Source organism: Aythya ferina (genome assembly GCF_964211825.1).
Source record: "Aythya ferina genome assembly, chromosome: 6".
NCBI classification, from domain to species: domain Eukaryota; kingdom Metazoa; phylum Chordata; class Aves; order Anseriformes; family Anatidae; genus Aythya; species Aythya ferina.
Window position 1 is genome coordinate 24,374,633 of NC_140303.1, and position 22,171 is coordinate 24,396,803.

Below are 22,171 nucleotides of genomic sequence, written 5' to 3' on the forward strand. Positions count from 1 at the left end.
AATCATAAAACAAAACCAATGTTTTGCTTGGTCACTTTTTCTCCATAATGGTTTCCTGACAAGAGATGTATGAACTTTGCATTATCCTTAGTTAAAAAAGAAATAATGTAAGATAAAGCTAGAGGTGGAAGCAAGACTGAACAGTACTCATTAGCATAAAATTTTGTTTCTCAGCAAAAGCAGAAGGACAGCTTTGAAAGATGCTAAGTGCAATATACTTTCTTAGAGTGGAAACTCTTCCACCGAGTTTCTTCAGGTTTTATATGATTGCCACCTTAAATGGCCCTGGAATCACTCTTATTTGTGTTGTATTCTTTTCTTCCTTCTTCCTCTGAAAACCATTGTGCCCATCATCTCTTGCAGTTAGCAGCATTGCACTAAAACATATTAGAACTACTGTTATTTCAGTGCCTTCATTCTGGTCTCAGTGTTTCTAGCAGTCCAAACTCGTTTATACTCTTTTATATTTTTGTAAGTACAGTAGTAGCTGCAACTCTTTAACAGACTCAGTTGCTTTTATGCACCTATTACTTCTTAAGAATCCCCAAACTCCTTTTTTGTCCTTTGCCATAATAGCAGCATGCCAGGTATCTATACTAAAATGCCCCGATCGACAGGTGTTGGATCAGAATTGGAACCTATAAATTTGGCTAAGAATTACTAGTATTGCTTTGAGTCTCCTTTGTTTTTCAAATACACCTACAATTTTCAGTAGTGGTCTGGAATCCTCCCAATGTACTATAAGGTACCAATATTCTGTAATTTCACATCAGGACTGATCATACCCAACTTTGCACCTAGAACAGTTTTTTGACAGTAACAGATACTTTTTCTATTAACCCAATTTAAAACTATTAAAACTCAGTTGAACTTTGCTCTTAAAATAACTATCAGAGCATCCAAAATATCATTGGAGGTTAAAAGGGGGAAAGGAGGGAGGAATGTAAATGTGTTGTATGTTTAACCTAATTTGCATAGAGTGGTTTGATACCAAGTACAGTTATACACGGCTGGATCCATATGGTCCAGGCTGAGATGGTACAATTAACTCTTTTATTTCTATAGACTGAGAAAATGTCTTTAATGTGTTTTACTCCATTATGTCCAGGATATTCTGTATTCTGAAGGTCAGGATTCCTGAATTACCAATTGTTGTGTCTGTCCCCAGTGTACTTGAGTATCTTCTGATGATGGCTTAGTCATCTATGTAAGTACTGTTTTCCACATTTTTACAAATTATGTTTTTATGAACAGAAGGGATATAAATAACGTTCTCAAAGTTATGCAGGTTGCTTGGAACACAACAAAAATATTTAAACTGTAATTTTCTGAGTCCCAATTTAGAGCATGAATCAAAAGACACCCTTTCTTCAGAAATCAGATGAAGTTAAGCAAGCTCCAGAAGTTCCAAACACAAGTTTTAGCAGAACTGGACTAGGAATTACGTACCCTGAAATAACAAGGTCATTTGGAATCAAGCACAAGGTACGTGCCAAATATTTCTTGTACATACTAGATGTAATTAAGATAATGGTATAAATGTAAATAAGTAGCATTCACTTCTTCAAAAAGTGTCTGTACTAGACAATAGCTATTCACGTCTTCAGGCTGATAGAAAGCAGAATAGCTGCAGCAGTCAAGGCTACAGAGAATTGCTATTTATATTTTAATCTTAATTTTGTACTCTAGTAAGGGAGAGATCTCGCCTTTCTAAGGCCTTTTGCTGTGAGTGGTATATTTGTAGAAAAATTTAGGAATTTGAGAGTGGCCTTGAGACTGCTTTTAAATAATAAATGTTCTTCAAAGTCTCCAGGCAATGAAGCAACAGCTGTCTGTTATTATTTTGATTGCATTCCCTGTGGTCCTCTGCTTGTATGAGGGGGGCTTCAATTTGCTCTGTACAAGTAAAGGAAGGGAAGTGTGACTGCCTAAGAGAATCTTGCTCAGGAGCACATTGCAGCATTACATACAGGGATACGCCCTCATCCACTCTCAGAAACATTAATCCTTCTTTCACCCTTTTCAGTCAAGGACCAAAACTGCATACAGCTTGCTAAAATCAAATGTCCAGGTGTGCATAAGGGATCTTGACTTTTATGCTACGAAGGATGACACTGTTATGATGCCCCTCTACACCTTGAGTAAGATTTATGTCTACAGAGTTAGGCTATGGATCCCATCTTATGGGAAACACATTGTAAATGTATCATAGATGCAGCTTATGGTGCAACAACTATTTTTTTTTTGTTTTAATTCTCTCCCCACTGACTTCTTCACTCTACTAGAAAACTGAACCTTATACCTTCTTTAAGATGTATGAAAACAGTACCACTGCGCCAGATACTTTGACTTTGTTGTGTATATGCAGTTTCTAAAATTGCATATTCTGTGCATTCATGCAGATATTTAGAATCCTCTGTGCTACCCAGAATTCCAGCGACTTTATATTCAAAAGTGTTCCCAATATTTTCTCCTTTATTAACTATATTTGGACCTTAATTCTACAGCTTCCTTCCTATATTCCAGTCTATTTGTTAAGTATCTGGAAAAATAAGCATGTTCAAGAAACAAACAAACAACAACAAAAAAAAAAATAATAATAATTGTAATTAAATATCATATTTCAATTTTCTTTCCCTTTTTTCTTAAACTCTTTTCCTCTGAACACACACAAAAAAAAAAGAACAGAAACTTGAGATACTATAACCATTCAATTGTGCTCTGTGGGCATGTGACAAGAATTTTCAGTTGCCAGAAAATTCATTTTTTAGAGAAAAATACATAAACTTGAAAGAACTAAATGACAGCTGCTATTAGCCACATCAAAATGATTGTTCCAATGATAATAACCACAGGAAGCAAGTTGTTTTGTTTTGTTTTCTTATTTGTTTTCCTGATTTACAGTTAACTCTCTTCACAGTACTCTCATTGTAATGAAGAATTACCAAACTGTCCTTATGCTATTTCAGCATAAAAAGGAAATTCCTGGGGGAAAAAAAAAAAAAAGAAAAAAAAAATTTGTTACCAAAAAAAAAATATATTTGTTACCAAAAGACACACTTCACTCAAGTGGAGCTTGAACACTCTTCAGTGCTAACAGCATTTTTGCTTTTTCTTCCTCACAGCATGTTTGAATTGAGCTATGGAATTAGTGTAAAACTTTTCCTAGCACTCACTTTGTCTCCTGTAGCCATATGTTGAGACATCTAGAATACATTATTGCATCTGTAAAATAGACTGTATATATCTTAGTCCCAAACAATTTTGTTGTTGTTGTTCTGCAGAACAGAGCTTATTTTTTTTTCCATTTTTCCTATTGGACTTCTCCAGATATTTATGGAGGGAAGATTCAATTAAATATCAGAGCCTTGAGTTCTACTGAGGCTAGAAGCCTGAAAGAGACATCACATCTGGCATGTCCACCAAGTGTTTAGGGAAGCCAGCCTTAAGGCTGAAAGCTGCATTTTGGTTCTTTCTAGTAAGTAGCTCTTCTTAGTTATACAACTTGCTTAACCTTATTCTTAATGAATACTTTTGTGTTCAGCATACAGTATGATGAACAACTACGGTTTCTCAATTTTTATTGTGTAGCAGCCACTGCTGAATATTCATTTCATTAATCTCTTGGCATCATATTAACACATCTGATTGCAAAAGAACTTCATGGTAGAAAGGAATTTGAAATATTTGGCTGGAAACACTTTTTAGGTCTCAGGCTATCACAAAAGACAATCCGACAGAGCACCCAGAAGCACAACCATTACAAATATTTTTGGGATCACTGATATTTTGATTAAACAAGAGCAACTTAAGATTCTTCCAAGGTGTATAAAATCAATGCTAGCTACCATTGCAATTAAATGGAAAGCATATTCTGCTACCTTTACTCTTGATGGAAAATTCAGGTGGTTCTCGGTACACAATGTGGTCCCATAAACTTCCTTAGTATGACCAGAGTCAGAAACACGGCAGGCTAATAGACATTTTGGTCTTAGAAACATAAATCCAAATTTGCAAAGGTATTTAAAATTCTGTGCCCACTGGAGCTAGCAGAAGCTAGGCATACGTTTTGTCAGTGGAGGTCTTTTCCTTCTTAGAATAATCACTGAGAAACACTAAAAGCTTGCAGATAATCTCTCAACATATTATTAAACTGCAACTTGGCTAAGAAAAGCTTGAGAGTATTCAGGTGCATTTTACCAGAGAACTGAGATTATACCTTGACCATGCTACACTTTGAGACATAGGATGGTCATCGTTTAAATGCTTTGAACATAGAAAACAAAGCATACATTGGCTGGTTATATGCATGTTTTGATTCCTGCTCAATGGGAAGAGGAACATTTACCTTAGGGGGGTTGGCTGATTTCTGTTTGGTTTTTGTTTTTTCTTGTTAGTGAGTCAGGCACATAATGGTACAGCGTACTAGATAGATACTGAGTATTCAAATGGACCTGTAAGACTTCTGAAAGTCCATCTAATATGAAAGACTGCCACTTCACTATAATTTTACTTTTTAACAGTCCACCATGGGCTCACCTGTACAACAAAATTAGCAATAAGCATGCTGTGAATTTCCATCACGTTAGATACTATGTTGCAAACTTTGTCTTCTGTTGTTAAACGTCCATTTTGCAGACTTACACAACGATCTACCTTTTATGACAAGAACCAGTACTAAAGAATGTAATATAAACCCTTTTTAACTACATTTTTATCAGTCTTTCCAGAACTCGAGAGAAAGAAGTTCAAAGAGTAGAAACCTGAAATGCTGGTGTTATTATGTCATTAAGAGCTTTGCCGTTGGCGTTTGGAGACAATTCACTTCTGGGACCTCCGCGTGGGCGTTATCTGCTTTCCTACAGAAATGCTTTCAGTGTCAAGGGTCCTTCCTCTCCAACGTATAGCTTTGTTACCCCGCTCACAGCGTTTGAACCGAAGGCGAAACCACAGCTCTGAGAAACCCCGCGAAGCTGCGGAGCTAGCAGGAAAAACGTGATCTCGCTCAGCCCCCAGCGCCTGCCGCTGCTCGCTTCCTGCAAGCGGCAGCCGCCCCCGGCCCCAAGCGCCCAGCGTTGCTCCGAGGCCGGTCCCGCGGGCGGCAGCAGCTTCACAGGGCCCCGAGGCAGGCCCTTTGCTCGCCTCCCCTCCCTTCGCCTCGCCCCCGAGCCCAGAACAGCCGCCGCGGCCCCGCCTGCCGCCTCACAGCGCTGCTCCATCGCACCATGAAGGTGAGTCCGGAAGAGGGGTCCCCGGGCACCCCCTGCTCGGGGCGGGTGGCACAGGTCGTGGGCCCTGTGCGGCTGCCTCCTGACGGGACTTCTCCTTGCAGACCGTCCTGAAGTGGCTGCTGGGGCTCCTGGGGGTTGCCGTTGTCATCACGGTCATCGCCGTGCCCGTGGCTCTGCTCACCGGCAGTAAGTCCGCCGCCGGGCTGGGACGGAGGGAGGGAGGGGTCCCCGAAACTGCCGGGGCTCGTTCTCTGCCGGCCTTGGGGGGGCTCTGCCCCCGCACGGGGGTGGGCTTCGCGGTTGGAGTTTTGCTGAAAGTTTGTACTCGTGCGTTGGTAGGGTTGGCGCTCTGAAACTGGGAGGTACTTCAAGAAGGTGTCTCACTCACCTAGAGGGCTTGGGGGAGAAATTAAAAAGACGCTTAATTCCCGTGTAAACTTAGAAAATGCTAGTTACAAGTATTACGAGTTTCAGCACTTTTTTCCTAGCACAGCTGAAAGCTGTAGAACCGGCAGTAAAATGCCAACTGTTAAGTTCTCTAGGGTGTGTTGAAGAGATAAGATTATACTTCTTCTGATTTGCTTTGTTTGCACAACTTTTTATTTGTTAACATTTATTGAATGAAATTATACAATGCTGTTACAGAGGTCAAAAAAAAAAAAAAAAAAAAAAAAAAAAGTAGGAAAAGATTTGGAATGTGTTTTTGGACTCTGATCAGTTTGTACTTTCCAGGTTGACATTGTAGCTTTGATGTTAATGTAAAACAGCATTAAATCTTCATCCAGCAATACATTGCTCCCACCTGGTATGGCCAGGCTGCAGATTAATGACTCTCGTTATGTTCTCATGATTAACAGCTGAGCTATATAATATGTAGAATTCAGCATTGCAAACTTTAAGAAGTCAAAGTATTTTCTAGATCAGACCTCTAGTAGTCTTAAGTTTGTTAGGTTGATCCCAGAAAGTATGAAGATATGTATGTTGATCTTTTTTATGTGTTCAGAAGTAAATATAGCAATTGCTTACGTGTATAGAAAGATCTGGTGTTTATTTTTATGTCAATTAAAGAAGCAAAATTTGTATCACTGTACTGTTCATATGGCATAGCTTACATTTAAATCTTTGGCGATTCATCTGTCATTAATAATATCACAGTCATTAGTAACCAGATTTTCAGAGTCCAGATATCTGGTTTATTTATCTTCTGGGCTTAAAATTGCATGAGTGGATGCACTCTCCTTTCTGCTAGTCTTTGAGTGCTTTTTGCCACTAATCTAAAAAAGCAGATTTTTGAGGTGACAGAAAATACTTTAAGAAGCTATGGAAATCACAACTGAAAAGATCTTAATACTTTATCAGATGCATGTGTGCATCATTACATAGTGCCTAGCCAAAGAATTCAGTGTACAGGCCTCTACTCTGCTGAAGGGTTACTACTAGTCTACCTTAATATTAATGCTCTATCTTACTGAAAATCAAATGTGTCTTCTTTCATAGGCTGTAGCACAGGAATCCTTTTCCTGTAGAAGTGGCAGCAATTTAGAATTGGTCTTTGAGTTCTATAGTTAAAAAAAATTAAAGAAGCACCTCTCTTGTATGAAATACAGAATCCTACCATACCATCAACCTTGGCTTGTGCCACTTTGTCTATTGTGAAAGAGTAAGGCAATGTGTCAGTCTTTTTGCTAATGGCTGAAATTAATGAGTGGGAAATTATCTAGCACATCTAGGTAATTCAGTAGGTCCATTTGTCTGAAATAAGGACAGAGACGGAGAAGTGCCAGTTTGAAAACTTAAAGTCCTGACTTTTCCCAAATGAGGTCAGTTGTAACATCTGAATAATAACTGTAACTACTGCAAGTTCAGGAACTTTTGACTGAAAGGTGCTAAACCTGTGTTTCCTGTTAGCTGAGAGTATACAGGTAGTACGCTTATAACTAGCTCTTCATATGTTAGTGCACTTTGATTACACTGTTCCTATGCATGAAGTCAGGATGCATGAGTCAGGTGAGGATGTCTTCTGGGTCAGTACAGGAACTGACCGGAGTACAAAATGAAAGGTGGCAAAACTGGAAGGAAAAGCAGCAGCTTGCATGACTGTGACTGTGTGAAATCAAAGCGTGCTCTGATAAAAGGAACTGTAAATGCAGTCAAATCTTTATTTCATCCTAATGGTTCAAGCATTGTGCTGGGAGTGAAAATGATTATTGATACACATAGATATTTTGAGTTTAGATTTCTTACCTTTGGTTTTCGCCTTGCCATACTCCTCCATGTGCTTTAATTTCATAAGCTTATTAGTCATGCAGCACAAAATTAGTTTGATAAATGGGCTCCAGTGTTTTGAAAGGTTATGGAATTTTGACACTCCAGAGGTGTTCTGGCTTGTTGGCTGGATGATAGGCTTGTGAAATGAAACGTGTTACTTTTGTTTCTTCTCTTGAAGCCATTTAGCATGGGCTAATAATATAAGTACTTCATACTTATATTTGCAAAAATGTTCCCTAATTTTGATTAGGGAACAGCAGCCCTTCAGTATTTATCTTGAGGGTCTTGTTTTGCCACCTTATTTTTATATTTAATAAAATATAGGACTGCTTGCATCAAACAGTTTAATCTCGAAGTAGCTCCAGGAGTCAGTCATATTTGAAATCTGTTGATGAAGGTGTTGTTATGCCTTGAGGAGCTCTTCAAGAGGTGACTACTGTAGCAACTGGTTACCCTTAAGGCATGAATATTTTCTTAAAACACGTGGCCTGTCTGCTCGTGACTCATTTCTATATTTACTTACACTTCTGTTTTTTCTTACTCTAACTTTTTATACAAAAGGCAGTTCAAAATATCCAGTGGCCATACACCATTACATCTTCTCTAGAAGTGGTTCTGGTGGCCAGCTGCTCAGGAAAAGCCAGGAGTGAGAGGATGCTGAGTAGAAAGGAGACAGTGTCATATCTAGTATCATTCTGCTGCCATAAGAAAGTTACCAACAACACAAATAGTATGCAGACCTGTACAACTGTCTGGTCACAAATCAGTTTATTTTACCCAGACATCTAACTCTGGGAGTGAGATATTGACTAAATGAGAAGGTTTATCACTGTGATAGGTGATACTGTGCATGGGCTGCTGTGCTCTGTTGAGAGGAAATGTGCCTAGAAGAGGTTGAAAAAGTGTAACGGGTTCTGGGAAAGTTAATGACTTTGAGGTGTGTGAGAGGAGAAACTTCATGAATTTGAAATCTGACTAGTGAGCTAGTTTTTACTAGTGCCTGGAAAAAAATATAAATAGAGATAAGAATTACTGGCAGCAAAAGTCCAATGAGTTCTTCCTGTCATCCTGGATTTGAAAAATGTTGGGACTGCTGAGACAGCTTCTCGGTTCAAGGACTCGAGAGAGATGAGGTTGCAGATCTTCCTCACAGCTAGTTTAATGTATAACTGAGAAGAAGAGGAAATTGAAGCCTCCAAATAGCTCTTATTGTTCTTTTGGGGATGGTCACATATCAACAGTCTTACCCTGTTTATCCTATCTGCAATTTGTCCTATGCTAAGCAGATTTGTGACTGGATGGTGTGGAGGAGTATCTATTGCCTATGTCAACACCCTACTTGCAACTGAAAAAGATGTTTAAAAATACAGAGATGTCTGGCTGATACACGATTCATATTTGAAGACCTGTGCCACAAGTTGAATTAATCTGGTAGCTGTGATCTGTCCCAGTTTTCTTGGGAATAAGGAGTCTTGTATTACCATGATTTGTGAAAGGCCTTCGTTTTAAAGGTGTTCAGGGAGAAAGCTGGACAATGTGTAAATGAATTTTAACCTGTGGGTTAGAAATCGATCTTTGAAGTGGAATTTTTTTCAGTCTAGATTCAAAAAATAAGGTTTAGACAAGAATCTTGAGTTTGTGTGTTTTTAGGGAAGCATTATATAAACAGTGAGCAGATTTCCAGTAACGTAGCTTTAAATGACTTTAGTCAAAATCATGACTGAAATTCTCTCCAAAGTTGTTAGGGAGATACAGTAGGTTAATAAGCCAGTCTGTTGTGAACATACTGTAGATTTGTCTGACCAAACAGTCTCTTATTTTGAATCTGATTGTGGTACCTGTTCCCTTTTCCCCATTTATTCATACACCTTGCATAGTATTACAGGATCCTCTTAGTCTGAATGTTGTTTTGAGAGAGACACAATTGCTTGCTCGATTTCATCTGAAATTTTTCTGTCCTTTGAAGGAAGGTAGACATGTTTTCCTGCTATACGACCTTGACTTCTCTAGCTGTCATTTAACTCTCTTATCTACCCTAATTTGAGAGTTGAGTAATGCATATAAACAAATTTACCAGCAGTTAGTTGCTATCTATGGAACACTTCTGCTATTTTTATTTCCTTAGTTTGCATGAGATGGGGCAAATCCGGGAGGGATACCAGAGCTATTGATTATCCCTCTCTGGGACAATCTCCGCAGCCTCAGTGATACCTAGGGAACTGCCCTAGGTTGGTGTCACTGCGTTGACTGGTTGGTTTTCTCTTGGGCATCCTGCATCAGGTTTATCTTCTTGCATCTCTCACACTGCTTCTAAACTACATTCTTAGATTTCAGATTGTTCTAGCCTTTGTTCTGCTGTCATGTAAAAATGCTGATACTTTCTCACCTTCTATGTTTTGTATCATTTCTCTATCCCTTTCTTTCTCACTATTGCTGTCGTGCTTGTACTCGTCTTTCCCTTGTGGTTCTTCAAGTCTTTCTTGGTTGTACTGAATGTGAGTAAAGTTTCCGGTGTTATTACTTCTATAGCTTTATCTCTATTTTTAGCTGGTTACATGATTTCTTGCTCTATTGCATGGTATATAGAAATTTTAAAAATGTGTCTTGACATGGAGGAATAAACAATACATTCACCAAAAGTAATTTTTGGGTATTGTGCTGTGTTGCACCACAAACTTCATACAATAGTTAACTGTATTTCCTTAACTCCTTTCCTAACCCCTTACACCTACAGAAACCAACTCAATCTTTCTAGTGAGAAAAAATGAAATGGTTTCAAAAATAAAACATAAACCTTAAGTTTTTGCTGTTGTGACAGGTATTATGAGGTAACTATTTCCAGTATATTGTTATAACAGTGGTAAATATGTATGTGTTCTTGGGGGGGGGGGGAGGTGCAAGAGGGGGAGAATAGGGCAGATATAAAGAGCTAGTTGCTTGGAATGCGGAAAATAGCCTCTGTATGAGTTAGACAAGAAATAGCAAGAAAATTCAGCTTTCACAGACTCTCTGAAGAACTGCAGTGAAAGAAGCCATTTTGCTAAAATATGAACATATATTGACCTGTATCTAATCTTTAATTGCCACTAATAAGTTTTTGAATGTCAACAGGTACTTCATTTTGTCAAAATAAGCCTATTTGACACCTTTTTTTTTTTTTTTTTTTTTTTTTTTTTTTTTTTTTTTTTTCAAATAGAGTCTAAACTAAAAGAACCAAAATGCAGCAGAATGCAATATATAGTCAGTGGCATAATGCGGATAAGTAAGAATATACTGGTAGTGGTCTATCTTGCAAATTAAGAAAATACTCCAAGTAGAACTTTTTGACTATACCCTTACAGCTTGGCGTATGTTTTCATATTCAGTTACTATGTGGAAGGTGTTGACAGAAAATGAAATTTTAATTTTGTACACAGCCAACAAATCTTAATTGTGGCCTGATTTTTAGTAATGAGACCTCAGCAAAATATGTATGTCACCGGGGGAGAAAAACATTCAGCAGTTTGGAAAAATCCCTAAACCTGTTCATCAGCCACCTGTCTTAAATTGCTCCTCCTTTTCCAAGAGAGAATTTTGTTGCTTTCTGAAGCCCTTCTAATTGAAAATGACACTTACTCAATTAGGAAGGAGAGAAGTGATATTCCCAACTAGACAACTGTGCATGAATTTCAAATACACACTTGTTCATAATCCATCAAATTAAATATTCAGTTAATATAGAATAATTAACCTGAGAAATTAATATTCTCATGGAAACATCATGAGCAGGAAATCTAGACTGGTGATTTTTAGAACAAGCAAATTTCACATGGAACTGAGCAAGCATTTCTTTTTTAACCTTTGATGAGCAATCTTAATCTAAAAGCTTTGTTAAGGCTCTTGACTTTTACTGCAGCAATAGCTGTGCAGTCTGTGCTGTATATAGGTAATATGCTTATTGTTTGGAAATAAAAATAAAACCATAATAGCTAATATAAATGTCTTCCTGTCATGTTCCATATGTCATATTTATTCAACCTACAGAAAGATACCCTGCAGCAATCGTTGAAGTATTTTTTGTTCCCACCGCCCCCCAAGGACTTGTATTCTTTTTTCTTCTTCAGCATATTGAAAGAAGAGGCTGTCTGTTGAAAAGTAGCTAAAATACTGGAAATCTCAAAATTGATGGGGGCAGGTTCTTACCCTGACTGATTAGTCAGAACACCTGTACTGGAGTGTTTTTATCAACTGATTTTATCCTGGATCTTTTGATTTGCGCTGATAGTAACAACAAAAAAAAATGGAATGATAGTGCAAGTTGAAATAATGAGTGCTTCCCTTCTTTACTGAGTAGATTTGTATGACAGCAGTGTGTTGTGTTTTTTTTTTTAATTAATAATAATAATAGAGTGGGGGGGGAAGCAGGAATTTCAAAAAATATATGTATATATAATGTGTTATTCGAACCTTTTAGACTTTGAATAAGTAGCTTTTGCACTACAGCCAGTAAAAAATAAATATAGAAAATGACAGTGGCACACTGGAGCTGATGACCAATCTCAGATACTTAACTGCATTCAGTTTCACTAGTCTTTTCGAAGTAATCCAGTTACTTAGCTTTAATTTTGCAGTCAAAATAGTGATGTCACAACAATCATTAAAATACTTAGATACCTTGATGAAAAACACAGGAATAAATATTAACCAGCTATTTCATTATAAACTTAGCAGTATGCATTAGTGTGTTTTGTTTTTTTTTTTTCTTTAATCAGATGGTAATTGACAATTTGAATGATTTTTCAGTTGAGATATTTCTCAAATTTAAGTTTCGTGATAGGTGATTCACTATGGAAGAATCTGGGACCAGAAACAGCAAGTCTTATGTAATAAAGTACAGCAACCACTTAATTTTAATATATCATTCAAGAGCTGTACATCTATTCCCATGGATGCCACATATTCAACTGGACAGCCATGCCTGTCCACCACTCTTTGATGAGCGTGTACATCTTTGCTGTACACAACCAACCCCACAATCAATGTCTGATGCAAGTATTAGCAGTCTGGGTTCTGCAGCTAAGTTCCAATGTGTGAGCATCGAGGGGAAAGGCACTAAGATCACTTCTTTTCAATTTTTGAGGAGTACATGTATATATTTCCTGAGATAAGAAGGATAAGCATTTTTTGTTTATTTTTTCACTGTCAAAAAGGTATTTTTATTAAATCCAAGGATAACAGCTCTAGTGTATCCTAAAATAAAATACCAACAGAGAACAGGCATTCATAATTTTTGTGTTTATTCAGTGATCTCATCAATATTCCTTTAGTTTACAATTGATTAATTTATCTTGCAGTAAAGCTTTATTGCCTTCTCAGTGCTGGTACTTCACACCTGATCAGCTAAAACACATCAATAACAAAAGACACTTGTTTTAGTAGTCAGGTTAGGAAGCTGAGGTGGAACAATTTGTAATAATATCAAAATCTCTCTTCTATCTCTCTTCTTTCAGAAAGTACTGATTCACGAAAAACATACACTCTAGAGAATTACCTGAACAGTGACTATCAGTACAAAACACATGATTTGCAGTGGATTTCAGGTAATTTATTTCTATACATAGCATGAATCTGAATAAAATATACTACCATAAACACATAATACTCAGAAATTACTACTATATCCTGAAAAAATGTTCAGTTATTTAATGGTACTTTTACAGAATGATGAATAGCTCAAAGAGTTGTGATTTCTTTTCCTTAAATACCAGATAGTGTTCATGTTGAACTATTTTCTTGTATTGCTAAAAAAACATATTTACTCATATTTACTTCTGTGTATAAGTATATTCATATAAGTGTGTTATACTGTGAAGTGTCAGCTTCCTGTGCAGGCTATCAGGAAACAGGGACATACATGGCTCTTTTCCTGCTGCATATGCCTCGTAACCCAAGGGAAAGAAGTGCCAAAAAGTTGAGGCTGTCAGCCCAGTTTTGTGAACGTTATTGTGCTATAAGCATCCTTTCATTACAAAAGGTGGAAAGAAAATTTTGACCAGATTATTAAATTTTATTTCCTGTGTAACAACAACAAAAAAGATAAATGACTGATAAACGTTTTCCTTCTTGTTTATTGGTATCTCTCTTGTTCTTATAGGAAATCAGTATCTTCACAAAACAGCTAATGGGGACATCCAACTTTTCGATGCTGCTACTGGAACATCTTCCGTAATCTTGTCAAATACAACATTAGTATGTTGACTTATATTTAACATATGCAGACTTGGGGAAGGTATTAAATTTAATATTTTATTCTACACTTTTCTCTGGACTCAGTGCTTAATGTGTTCTCTTTGCACTTTGTTGACAGGACAAGTACAAAGCAACCACAGTTATATTGTCCCCTGACCAAAGGTTTGCTCTTCTGCAGTACAGCTATACAAAGGTACAAATAGACTATAATTCTCTGAGAATGAAACTGGGAAGTGAAGGTTTGGGAACAACTGAGCAAGAAGATGGTCTTGGAAGTAGGGGTTGTGGAGGCTGAAAGAGTGTGTGGGAAATGCATGAGTTTAGATGAATAAGATGGATGTCTGTAGGGGAACACTGAAGTCTAAACAGACAAGAGCAGGAGGAGATTGATAGTGACTGGCTAGAGGCATCAGGCTTGGAAACTAGAAGAGAAGGGTATCAAAGACCTGTTAGCTTGGCAGAAGAGAAATGACTGTGTGAGTAAAGCCAGATAAAAAGTTAGTGGATGGAAAGATATACGGAGAGTGAAGCTGGAGGGTTAATCTGGGGAGATAAACTAGAATGGAAGACAGGTGTGAGTGTCCAAGGAGTTGTGTGGGTAAAGGAGAAGCAGAGAGGTGACAGGCTGCTATATATGTGTATACTTGTTACATTGACAGCAATGTAACAGCAGGTCGCAAAAGTCTTATACTTTTCCAGCTACCCTAGACATCCCCTCCACTCATGATTTGTTGTTCTATTATATTTTATTTGTTGCAATCGTAAGAGTTAATTTTACTTTAATGCTGAAACCGTCATTTAACCTTTATGTAGTAGTAGGATTGAAAGTTATGTTGTTATTAATATTTATTGCAAGAAAAGAGAGTAACAAAATGAATCATGAGGATGTGGACACTTCTTATGTAATAGCCATCTGGTTGTGTAGTACTAAGATATTGTTTTATATCTTCTTACAAATCTTGAAGAACTATCATAGAAGGTAGCATTATTGTAGCATGTCAACACCGTGGGCTAAATCAAACCTCTTCGGCTCCTCATAGTGAGTACATTTAAATGTGTCTGCATTATCATCATCATCATCTGTCTCTGTAAGTGCCCCCAGTGATACAGACTTCAAGAAGAAGGTTTCTGAGAGAGAGGGTTTATTTCTGTGACAATATGAATGGAAATAGGAACCCAGGAACTGCTACAGAAATACTGCTGGAACTTGTGAGGACTACTAAACAATAGGATGTTAAGTTAAATAATTCGGTATTATTGTAAAAGCAGGCAGAAGACAATTGTGCCAGTAAGGCAGAAGGAGAGGGATTAACTGTGGATAGCCTTGATAGTCTGCCATATAGTTACAAGAATTTCTGAAAATCTTCAGCATATCTGGCCTCTGTATTTCTGCACTTAATCAGTCAGTGACCTCTATCATAGTACTTGAAGTGATGACCCCAGAGGACCAGTGATTCTTTAGTCTTTTCTTAAGCCTTATGGAGACTTACTACTCTTGTAGTTTCATTGTGTTATATCTGTCTTAAGCAGAAATGTGAGGCAGATTTCAGTGATAATTCAAGCTGTAAGAGATTTGTGTCCTGGTGACATTTTTGTTTTCTTAATATTAAATTAATTCTTTTGCAGTTGTGGAGGCATTCCTACACAGCTTCATATTACATCTATGATTTCAATACAAGGTTAGTAATTTTTCCATGAGATATAATTTTAACAGTATTTTTCAATGAAGTGAAATTTTACTGATTTGTGCTATTTGTTTTGTTTCTGTTTTTTTCCAGTTCCATCTTAGATGAAACACTACTGCACAATAATACACAATATATTTCCTGGTCTCCTGTTGGTCACAAACTGGTCAGTAAGGATAAGTGAAACTTACACAGTCATTTATTTTTCTATCCATGACATAGAAGCTCACATCAACTGTGCCCTTGGGATTTTTGGATTTACCTACTCCTAGATGAAGTAGCTGAACTAGATTCCAAATTGACTGGCTACAGTTGCTGGAAATATTCAAATATCCCTCTGTGTGTTTTGTTCTTCGATGAAAAGGCATTCCTGAAACTGGTAGTGGCCCATAGGAACTTAGTGTTTTTTATAGTGGCAGACAGTAGCTAACCCCTTTCAAAGACAGAAGCATTATGGCTGTCTACTTACTCATCATTTTGACTTTTATCTGCTAATTAAAACAATGAAACCTTATTTGATGGATGAATGTAACAGGGATTAGAGGATCAAAATGTACTCTATCTCACAGTCCTTTTCTGTTTAATCTCCACCCCAATCCATAGTAGTTTTGATAGTCACTGTGTTTCTAAGGCTTGTGCATTCCCTATGTGGATGTTGGATCTGACCTAAAGAGCAGTCATGAGGTGTTTATGCATTCTTATTGCTTGTAGTATAGGGATTATGGAGCCCAGTCACAGCAGCAAAGGTTGTTGAAAAGAGCTTTCTGCATCTCAGAGGGAAACTCTAGAATAAAACACTGTTGTTCAGTTGTTAGGGAAAAATGGATTGGAAAGGGAGGCAGATGCCAAAAATATAAAGGAGTTCTGAGTGTTACTCAGAAATAGACCATCTTTGGAGATCTATTAGTGATTCTGAGACTCTCATCAATATTTTACCAAAATACTCTTTTGATGGAGGGACAAATAAGTAAAGACAAACAACAAATTACTGAAATAAGCTTGTATCTCAAAAGGAAATTAAAATGAAGGCTTTCTTGACACTATAATAGTGCCACTTAAACAAGATAGTTTGCTTTTTTGGGGGGGGTTTGATGTGGGGTTGTTTGTCTTTTGTGTGGTTTGTTTGTTTGTTTCCATTTTGGCATAAAGTCAGGTTGCTATACTTGCTTTGTTTTAGTAATTAATGTTTGTTAAGTATCAGTGATGTTTGGCCAAATGCAAATTCAAAAGACAGTTTTTGCCATCTGAAGTAAATGTAAATAGCCCATTAAATGTGGCAAAGGTGGGGAGCAGATTAACTGTAACAGAAATCATTATCACAATGATGTTTTGCAGGCATATGTTTGGAATAATAATATTTATATAAAAGCTTCACCAACAGCAGCACCTGTGCAAATCACTAGCGATGGAGAAGAAAATAAAATTTTCAATGGAATACCAGATTGGGTTTATGAAGGTAACTACATCAAGCACAATTTACTTTGCATATGAATACAAAAACTTGGTTTTGCTATACCTATTTTATTATAACTGCCATATCTCATTTCTTATCATTGAAAAGTTCAAAATAATGCAAGTCTGCATTTTCACAGAACCATGTGTCCTTACCTGAGCTTTATATCTCTTTAGCGTATCTAAGAACAGAAAGGAGTTAGCTTAACTTGCAGCAGGTCACTAAAAATTGTAGTGTGTGAATGAGCTTCATGTAATAGATTATGAGCACTGATCTTTTTCTCGTTTCAGAACTCCAACAAGCATTCCGTGCTTTGGTACTTCAATTAAAAAAAAAAAAAATCCCATTAAAAACTAATGAGAACAATTCTTCAGATATAAGAACCAACTTTTCAATTGTAATTTAAATGCATTTGCATCTCTTTCAGAGGAAATGTTTGGCACACATTCTGCTCTGTGGTGGTCTCCAAATGGCAATTTTGTGGCATATGCAAGATTTAATGATACAGAAGTTCCTGTTATAGAGTATTCCTTTTATTCTGAAGACACCTTGCAGTATCCAAAGACTATTCGAATTCCATATCCCAAGGTCTGTGTTATTTATTTAACACAGTTGTTCAACAGTTTCATTAAGGGAGTAGTCTCATTTAATCAGTTTCTGCTAATGAAAATATTGTCTGTCTCTCCTCAACAGCTTGCTGTGATTACTCTTTCTGAAGTCAACAGCATCTGGCAATATTAAAGTATTTATTATCTCCAGGGGAAAGCAAATAATAATAATATTAATAATGGTTTGTTGTTTCACCACAAAAATTTTGAGAGGTGGCAAGTAGGTGTTGAGATAATGAAAGATCTTAGGTAAAAGCATTTGGCAGTTCCATGTTATATTCGTGTTGTGCATGGTATTGAGAATGAGATCTTCAATCAATGCTGTTTTTTTTCAGTTCTTGTATGCTTCGTATGTTGGGACGAAGGGGAAGAATTTGCTTACAGAATTTCTTTGCCCATATCTAAAACTCTTTGAATTCTTGCTGTGAGTGAAAACTTTTGTGCATGCAGCTGCTTCTTCACTGCATGTGACTGTGCTCATTGCTCATGGCACAGTTGTTACTGGACTAAATGGTGTGAGTGTCAGAGTCCAATATGCTGCAGATGGGTTCTTTCAGACATTCCACACATGGAGTGCTTAATGTTTAGTACAACACTTACCTATTGAAGTTATTTGATGTTCCATGGTATTTTGATTTAGCAGAGAGATGCAGCAATACACTTAAGACATAATGTAATTACAAACTTCACTTTAAGTACAACAGTTGCACTGCACTCTCAACACAAATAGGGTTCACAACACAAATAGGGTTCTTATTACTGGTATTTATAATAAGTAAGTGCACTGCTATAATGCTGGGCATCCCCAGTTGCCAGGAAGGAACACATGGGTTGAAACCAGCTCAAGCCCATCACTTTGTTCAGCATTTTCTGCTCACCGCATTTTTTCTATTTTGTGATGGGGAAAGATAGCTATGTATCTCCCGCTGTGCTGGTCTGGCCAGCTCAGGAGGATAGTTGCACTCTTGATTAATGGGCAAAACAGCTGATATAGGCAGCTGATGCACTCAGCTGATTCAGATGTTTATCTGGAGTAAAAATGACCCTCCAATCCCCTTTGTGTTGAATTCAGCTTTCTCTGTAGCAACTGTGTTAGGTCTCTCCCTAGCCTTCCCCAGCCTTCATGATCATGTTGCCTTTGCCTGTCTCCTTGGAGCCTCCTCCACATGGAGTCATTGGTGGTCACAACAAGCAGCTGGGCTTACTGATAACCACAGGGATTCTGCCCTGAGCATGCCGCCTGTGAAGAGATGTAGATGTAGCAGGTGTGGAATGAACTGCCAAATTAAGTAGCACCTTTTATTGCAAGCCCTTACTGTTTGAAGTATTGCTGACTTCTGGACATAGGTCAACTACAGGTAGTTAACTGTTACCATGAGGACTTCGCTAGCTAACTTGCATTTCTAGAGAAGAAGCCCTTAGTGACACAGTTACATTGCTGTTAGAACCTATTAGCACTACATTAAAAATAGTGGGGTACATGCTGCAGCCACAGCTTTGATTATGGTATAGGTGGCTATTATATAATCAGTTAACGTAAGGTATCAGTCTCCATGAAGAATCATTTTTCTGTCTGTTAACATAGCATCTAATTCACTGCTAGATATTGTGTGGCATGTGAGACAAGACATGGTCAAATATTACTGTGGGTACAGCAAGTCCTGTGTAATTATGAATGTTTCTAAATGTAGTAGTCTTCCTTATCTAGAATCACACAGCTAGCACTTTAATTTTTTAAATAAAGGTAAATTATATATTTACCTTAAAAACTGCATTTGGAAATTCATCTTTTCATGTGTTTGAAGTTAGTATATTCTACCTGACTGTCTATAGTAATTTCTTTTGTCTATAGTTTCAAACATTTTTTTTTTGTCAGGAATATTCTGTTTTTGAAAGTACAACGAAATATTTTATTTTTAGGCAGGAGCTAAAAATCCAACAGTGCAGTTCTTCATTGTGAATACCCTGGTTCCTGGTTTTGACTCTGCTGAAATTTCTCCACCTGAAGAAATAAGATCAGGGTAAGAAATTTTGGTTGAATGTTTGCATGTTTCCTTTGGTGAAAGAGGAGGAGCTTTTATGTGTGACTACCCTATCTTACTTCAGTTTATATTGTCATTTGACCCAGTCATGAGGCTCTGGTAGCAACAAGATTTACCAGAGAAAATCTGCACACAGATTATCCTTCTAGTGATTATATATAGATGGCATATTCCATGTATGTTATATTCAGAATGTGACAAGTTCTTGGCTCATCACACTCAGTGGAGTCTAACTATGGTGAAGTCATTTCACAGTACAACTTTAATGTGAGCAAGTTTTGGTATAATCAAATTATAATGTATGTATTCCAATTCACTGGAAAGAGGGGAAAAAAAAAACTTAATGGAAAGTGAAGATTTGATTTCATTGGAAGCAGACTTCTTGCTGAGGCAAGGTATCATGGTTGTCTTCTGATTTATACTTAAAATGTTTGTTTTCTTTGGAAACATGGTGAAAACCAGCACCTCTCAAAGTAAATGGAAAATTGTATTTCTCAAAATGCCACTGGAAATGCACAACATGATATAAATGTATTTTGTAAAGAGCAGCTAAATTGATTTAAAATGCATGCATATGGGAATTGGTATCCTAGATCTTGGTTTTTATTTTCTCTTTTTAACAGCATTGTAGTGATTTTTAGAGGTTTGCACTTATGAAGACGTTTGGTGTGGAAGCAATCACAGGGTATATTGATAAACTTTGCGGGGGAGGGGGGAACAGGTCTGTTAGGTAGTGCATGAAGCTTCATTTTGTACTAGATGACCAAAAAGTTATAATTGGAATATCGATGGTATTTCATATCAGTCCTAACCAGTATAACATCTCTGTACTAACTGAAATACACAAGTTTCTATGAATGTTGTTCTGTACCCTTATTAGGATATTTTATTTTTTGACAAGGAAAGCTTCCAGAATCTGGAATGGCTTTGTTTTGCTGCTTTAGGACGGTAGATGAAACCTGTTACTTTTTGTGTGAATGTCCAGCATGAAACCCATGCAGCATTTAAATACCACTTGGCATCATGGGTACAGGGGGTTCTTGTTGGTCAACATGAGGATGAAGGCAATGAATGCTGCTTGTCTGAAATGATTTGCCCTAAAAATAAGAAGTAATCAGAGTAAAGAATTCTGGGTGGTGATTGCAGGAATATCTTCTCTTAGCAGCAAATGAGGAAGGGCTATGTAAAACTGCTATAATGTATTCTTCAACGTAATTGAAAATTTATATTTCATGGGTTGTTGAAAACTGAAGGTGCATTCCTAATCTCTGTAATAAACTTAAATATTTATTATACTTACAAGCATTTCTCTCCTTCTGTCTTTTCCTTTCTTTTCCTTTCTTTTCCTTTCTTTTCCTTTCTTTTCCTTTCTTTTCCTTTCTTTTCCTTTCTTTTCCTTTCTTTTCCTTTCTTTTCCTTTCTTTTCCTTTCTTTTCCTTTCTTTTCCTTTCTTTTCCTTTCTTTTCCTTTCTTTTCCTTTCTTTTCCTTTCTTTTCCTTTCTTTTCCTTTCTTTTCCTTTCTTTTCCTTTCTTTTCCTTTCTTTTCCTTTCTTTTCCTTTCTTTTCCTTTCTTTTCCTTTCTTTTCCTTTCTTTTCCTTTCTTTTCCTTTCTTTTCCTTTCCTGTTCATCCTATTTGATGGATGATTTCTAGTATTATAGAATAGTTTGGGTTGGAAGGGACCCTATATACATTTCCATACAATATACATTTTCATACAATTCTAAACCCCCTGCCATGGGGAGGGACACCTTCCACTAGACCAGGTTGCTCAAAGCTCCATCCAACCTGGCCTTAAACACTTCCAGGGATGGGGCATCCTCAGCTACTCTGGGCAACACGTGCCATGCCAATGCCTCACCACCCTCTGAGTAGAGTTTTTCCTAATATCTAATCTAAACCTACTTTTTTTTTTTTTTAATTATTTTTAAACGATTACTAGTATCTATAAATGTTAACTTACCTAACTCTGAAGCAACAAAAACCGTGCAGCTACTTTCCCTTTTACAAATTAAGAGAAACTACTGATTGTTTTCCAAACAAGCTCCTGCAGAGATCTTTTGCAACACTGAAGTCTTTAAAAGACGTTTAGATGATATGGACGCTTAGGGATATGGTTTAGTGGGGACTGTTAGTGTTAGGTCAGAGGTTGGACTCAATGATCTTGAGGTCTCTTCCAACCTAGAAATTCTGTGATTCTGTGATTACTGGTCTGTTACTCTCATCGAAGCCACTGACAGCAGCCATGTTAAATGTCCTATAAACTTACCAGTCAAATATAAATGCAAAAGTAGACTTTTTTTCAAACATGATATTGAAGCTGCAATCTAGAAATAAACCTAAAAGTGGCTGGTAACTGGTTGGCATATATTTTTAATCCATCCATGGTAATTGTAGTCTTTTCCACATTTTTTTCCACTTCCTTTTTTTTTTTTTCTTTCCCTCTTCTCTCTTTCCCCCATTTTATGATCATGAAGATATTCGCTCTCACAAAACTTCCCACGCATTTTTGTTAACTAACTTTGGGAAAAAGGGAACATGAACTTGGAACTAAGTCAAATGTGCAAATTCTGGTTGAAAATGCATACTTGCCTTGGAGGGGAGGTTTATTTTATTTTAGTTCATAAGGCTTCTAGGAGATAGGAGAGATCTAAAAT

The 22,171-nt window shown here is 37.1% G+C and overlaps 1 protein-coding gene across 3 annotated transcripts in view; it reads left to right on the top strand.

The window, feature by feature from the left end:
* Positions 1-4,743: 4,743 nt before the first annotated feature.
* The window catches only part of DPP4 (dipeptidyl peptidase 4), a 39,849-nt gene continuing 22,421 nt past the window's right edge, over positions 4,744-22,171 (top strand). The window contains exons 1-10 of one of the 3 annotated variants that reach the window (XM_084524199.1): positions 4,744-5,231; positions 5,333-5,417; positions 12,989-13,078; positions 13,633-13,727; positions 13,846-13,920; positions 15,354-15,406; positions 15,506-15,578; positions 16,748-16,868; positions 17,293-17,453; positions 19,394-19,494. In XM_084524199.1, coding sequence (XP_084380325.1) covers positions 5,226-5,231; positions 5,333-5,417; positions 12,989-13,078; positions 13,633-13,727; positions 13,846-13,920; positions 15,354-15,406; positions 15,506-15,578; positions 16,748-16,868; positions 17,293-17,453; positions 19,394-19,494 — 860 coding nt within the window. In that variant the 5' untranslated portion in view covers positions 4,744-5,225. The remainder of the gene's footprint in view (positions 5,232-5,332; positions 5,418-12,988; positions 13,079-13,632; positions 13,728-13,845; positions 13,921-15,353; positions 15,407-15,505; positions 15,579-16,747; positions 16,869-17,292; positions 17,454-19,393; positions 19,495-22,171) is intronic. The other 2 variants (XM_084524198.1, XM_084524197.1) reach the window with 2 other exon arrangements.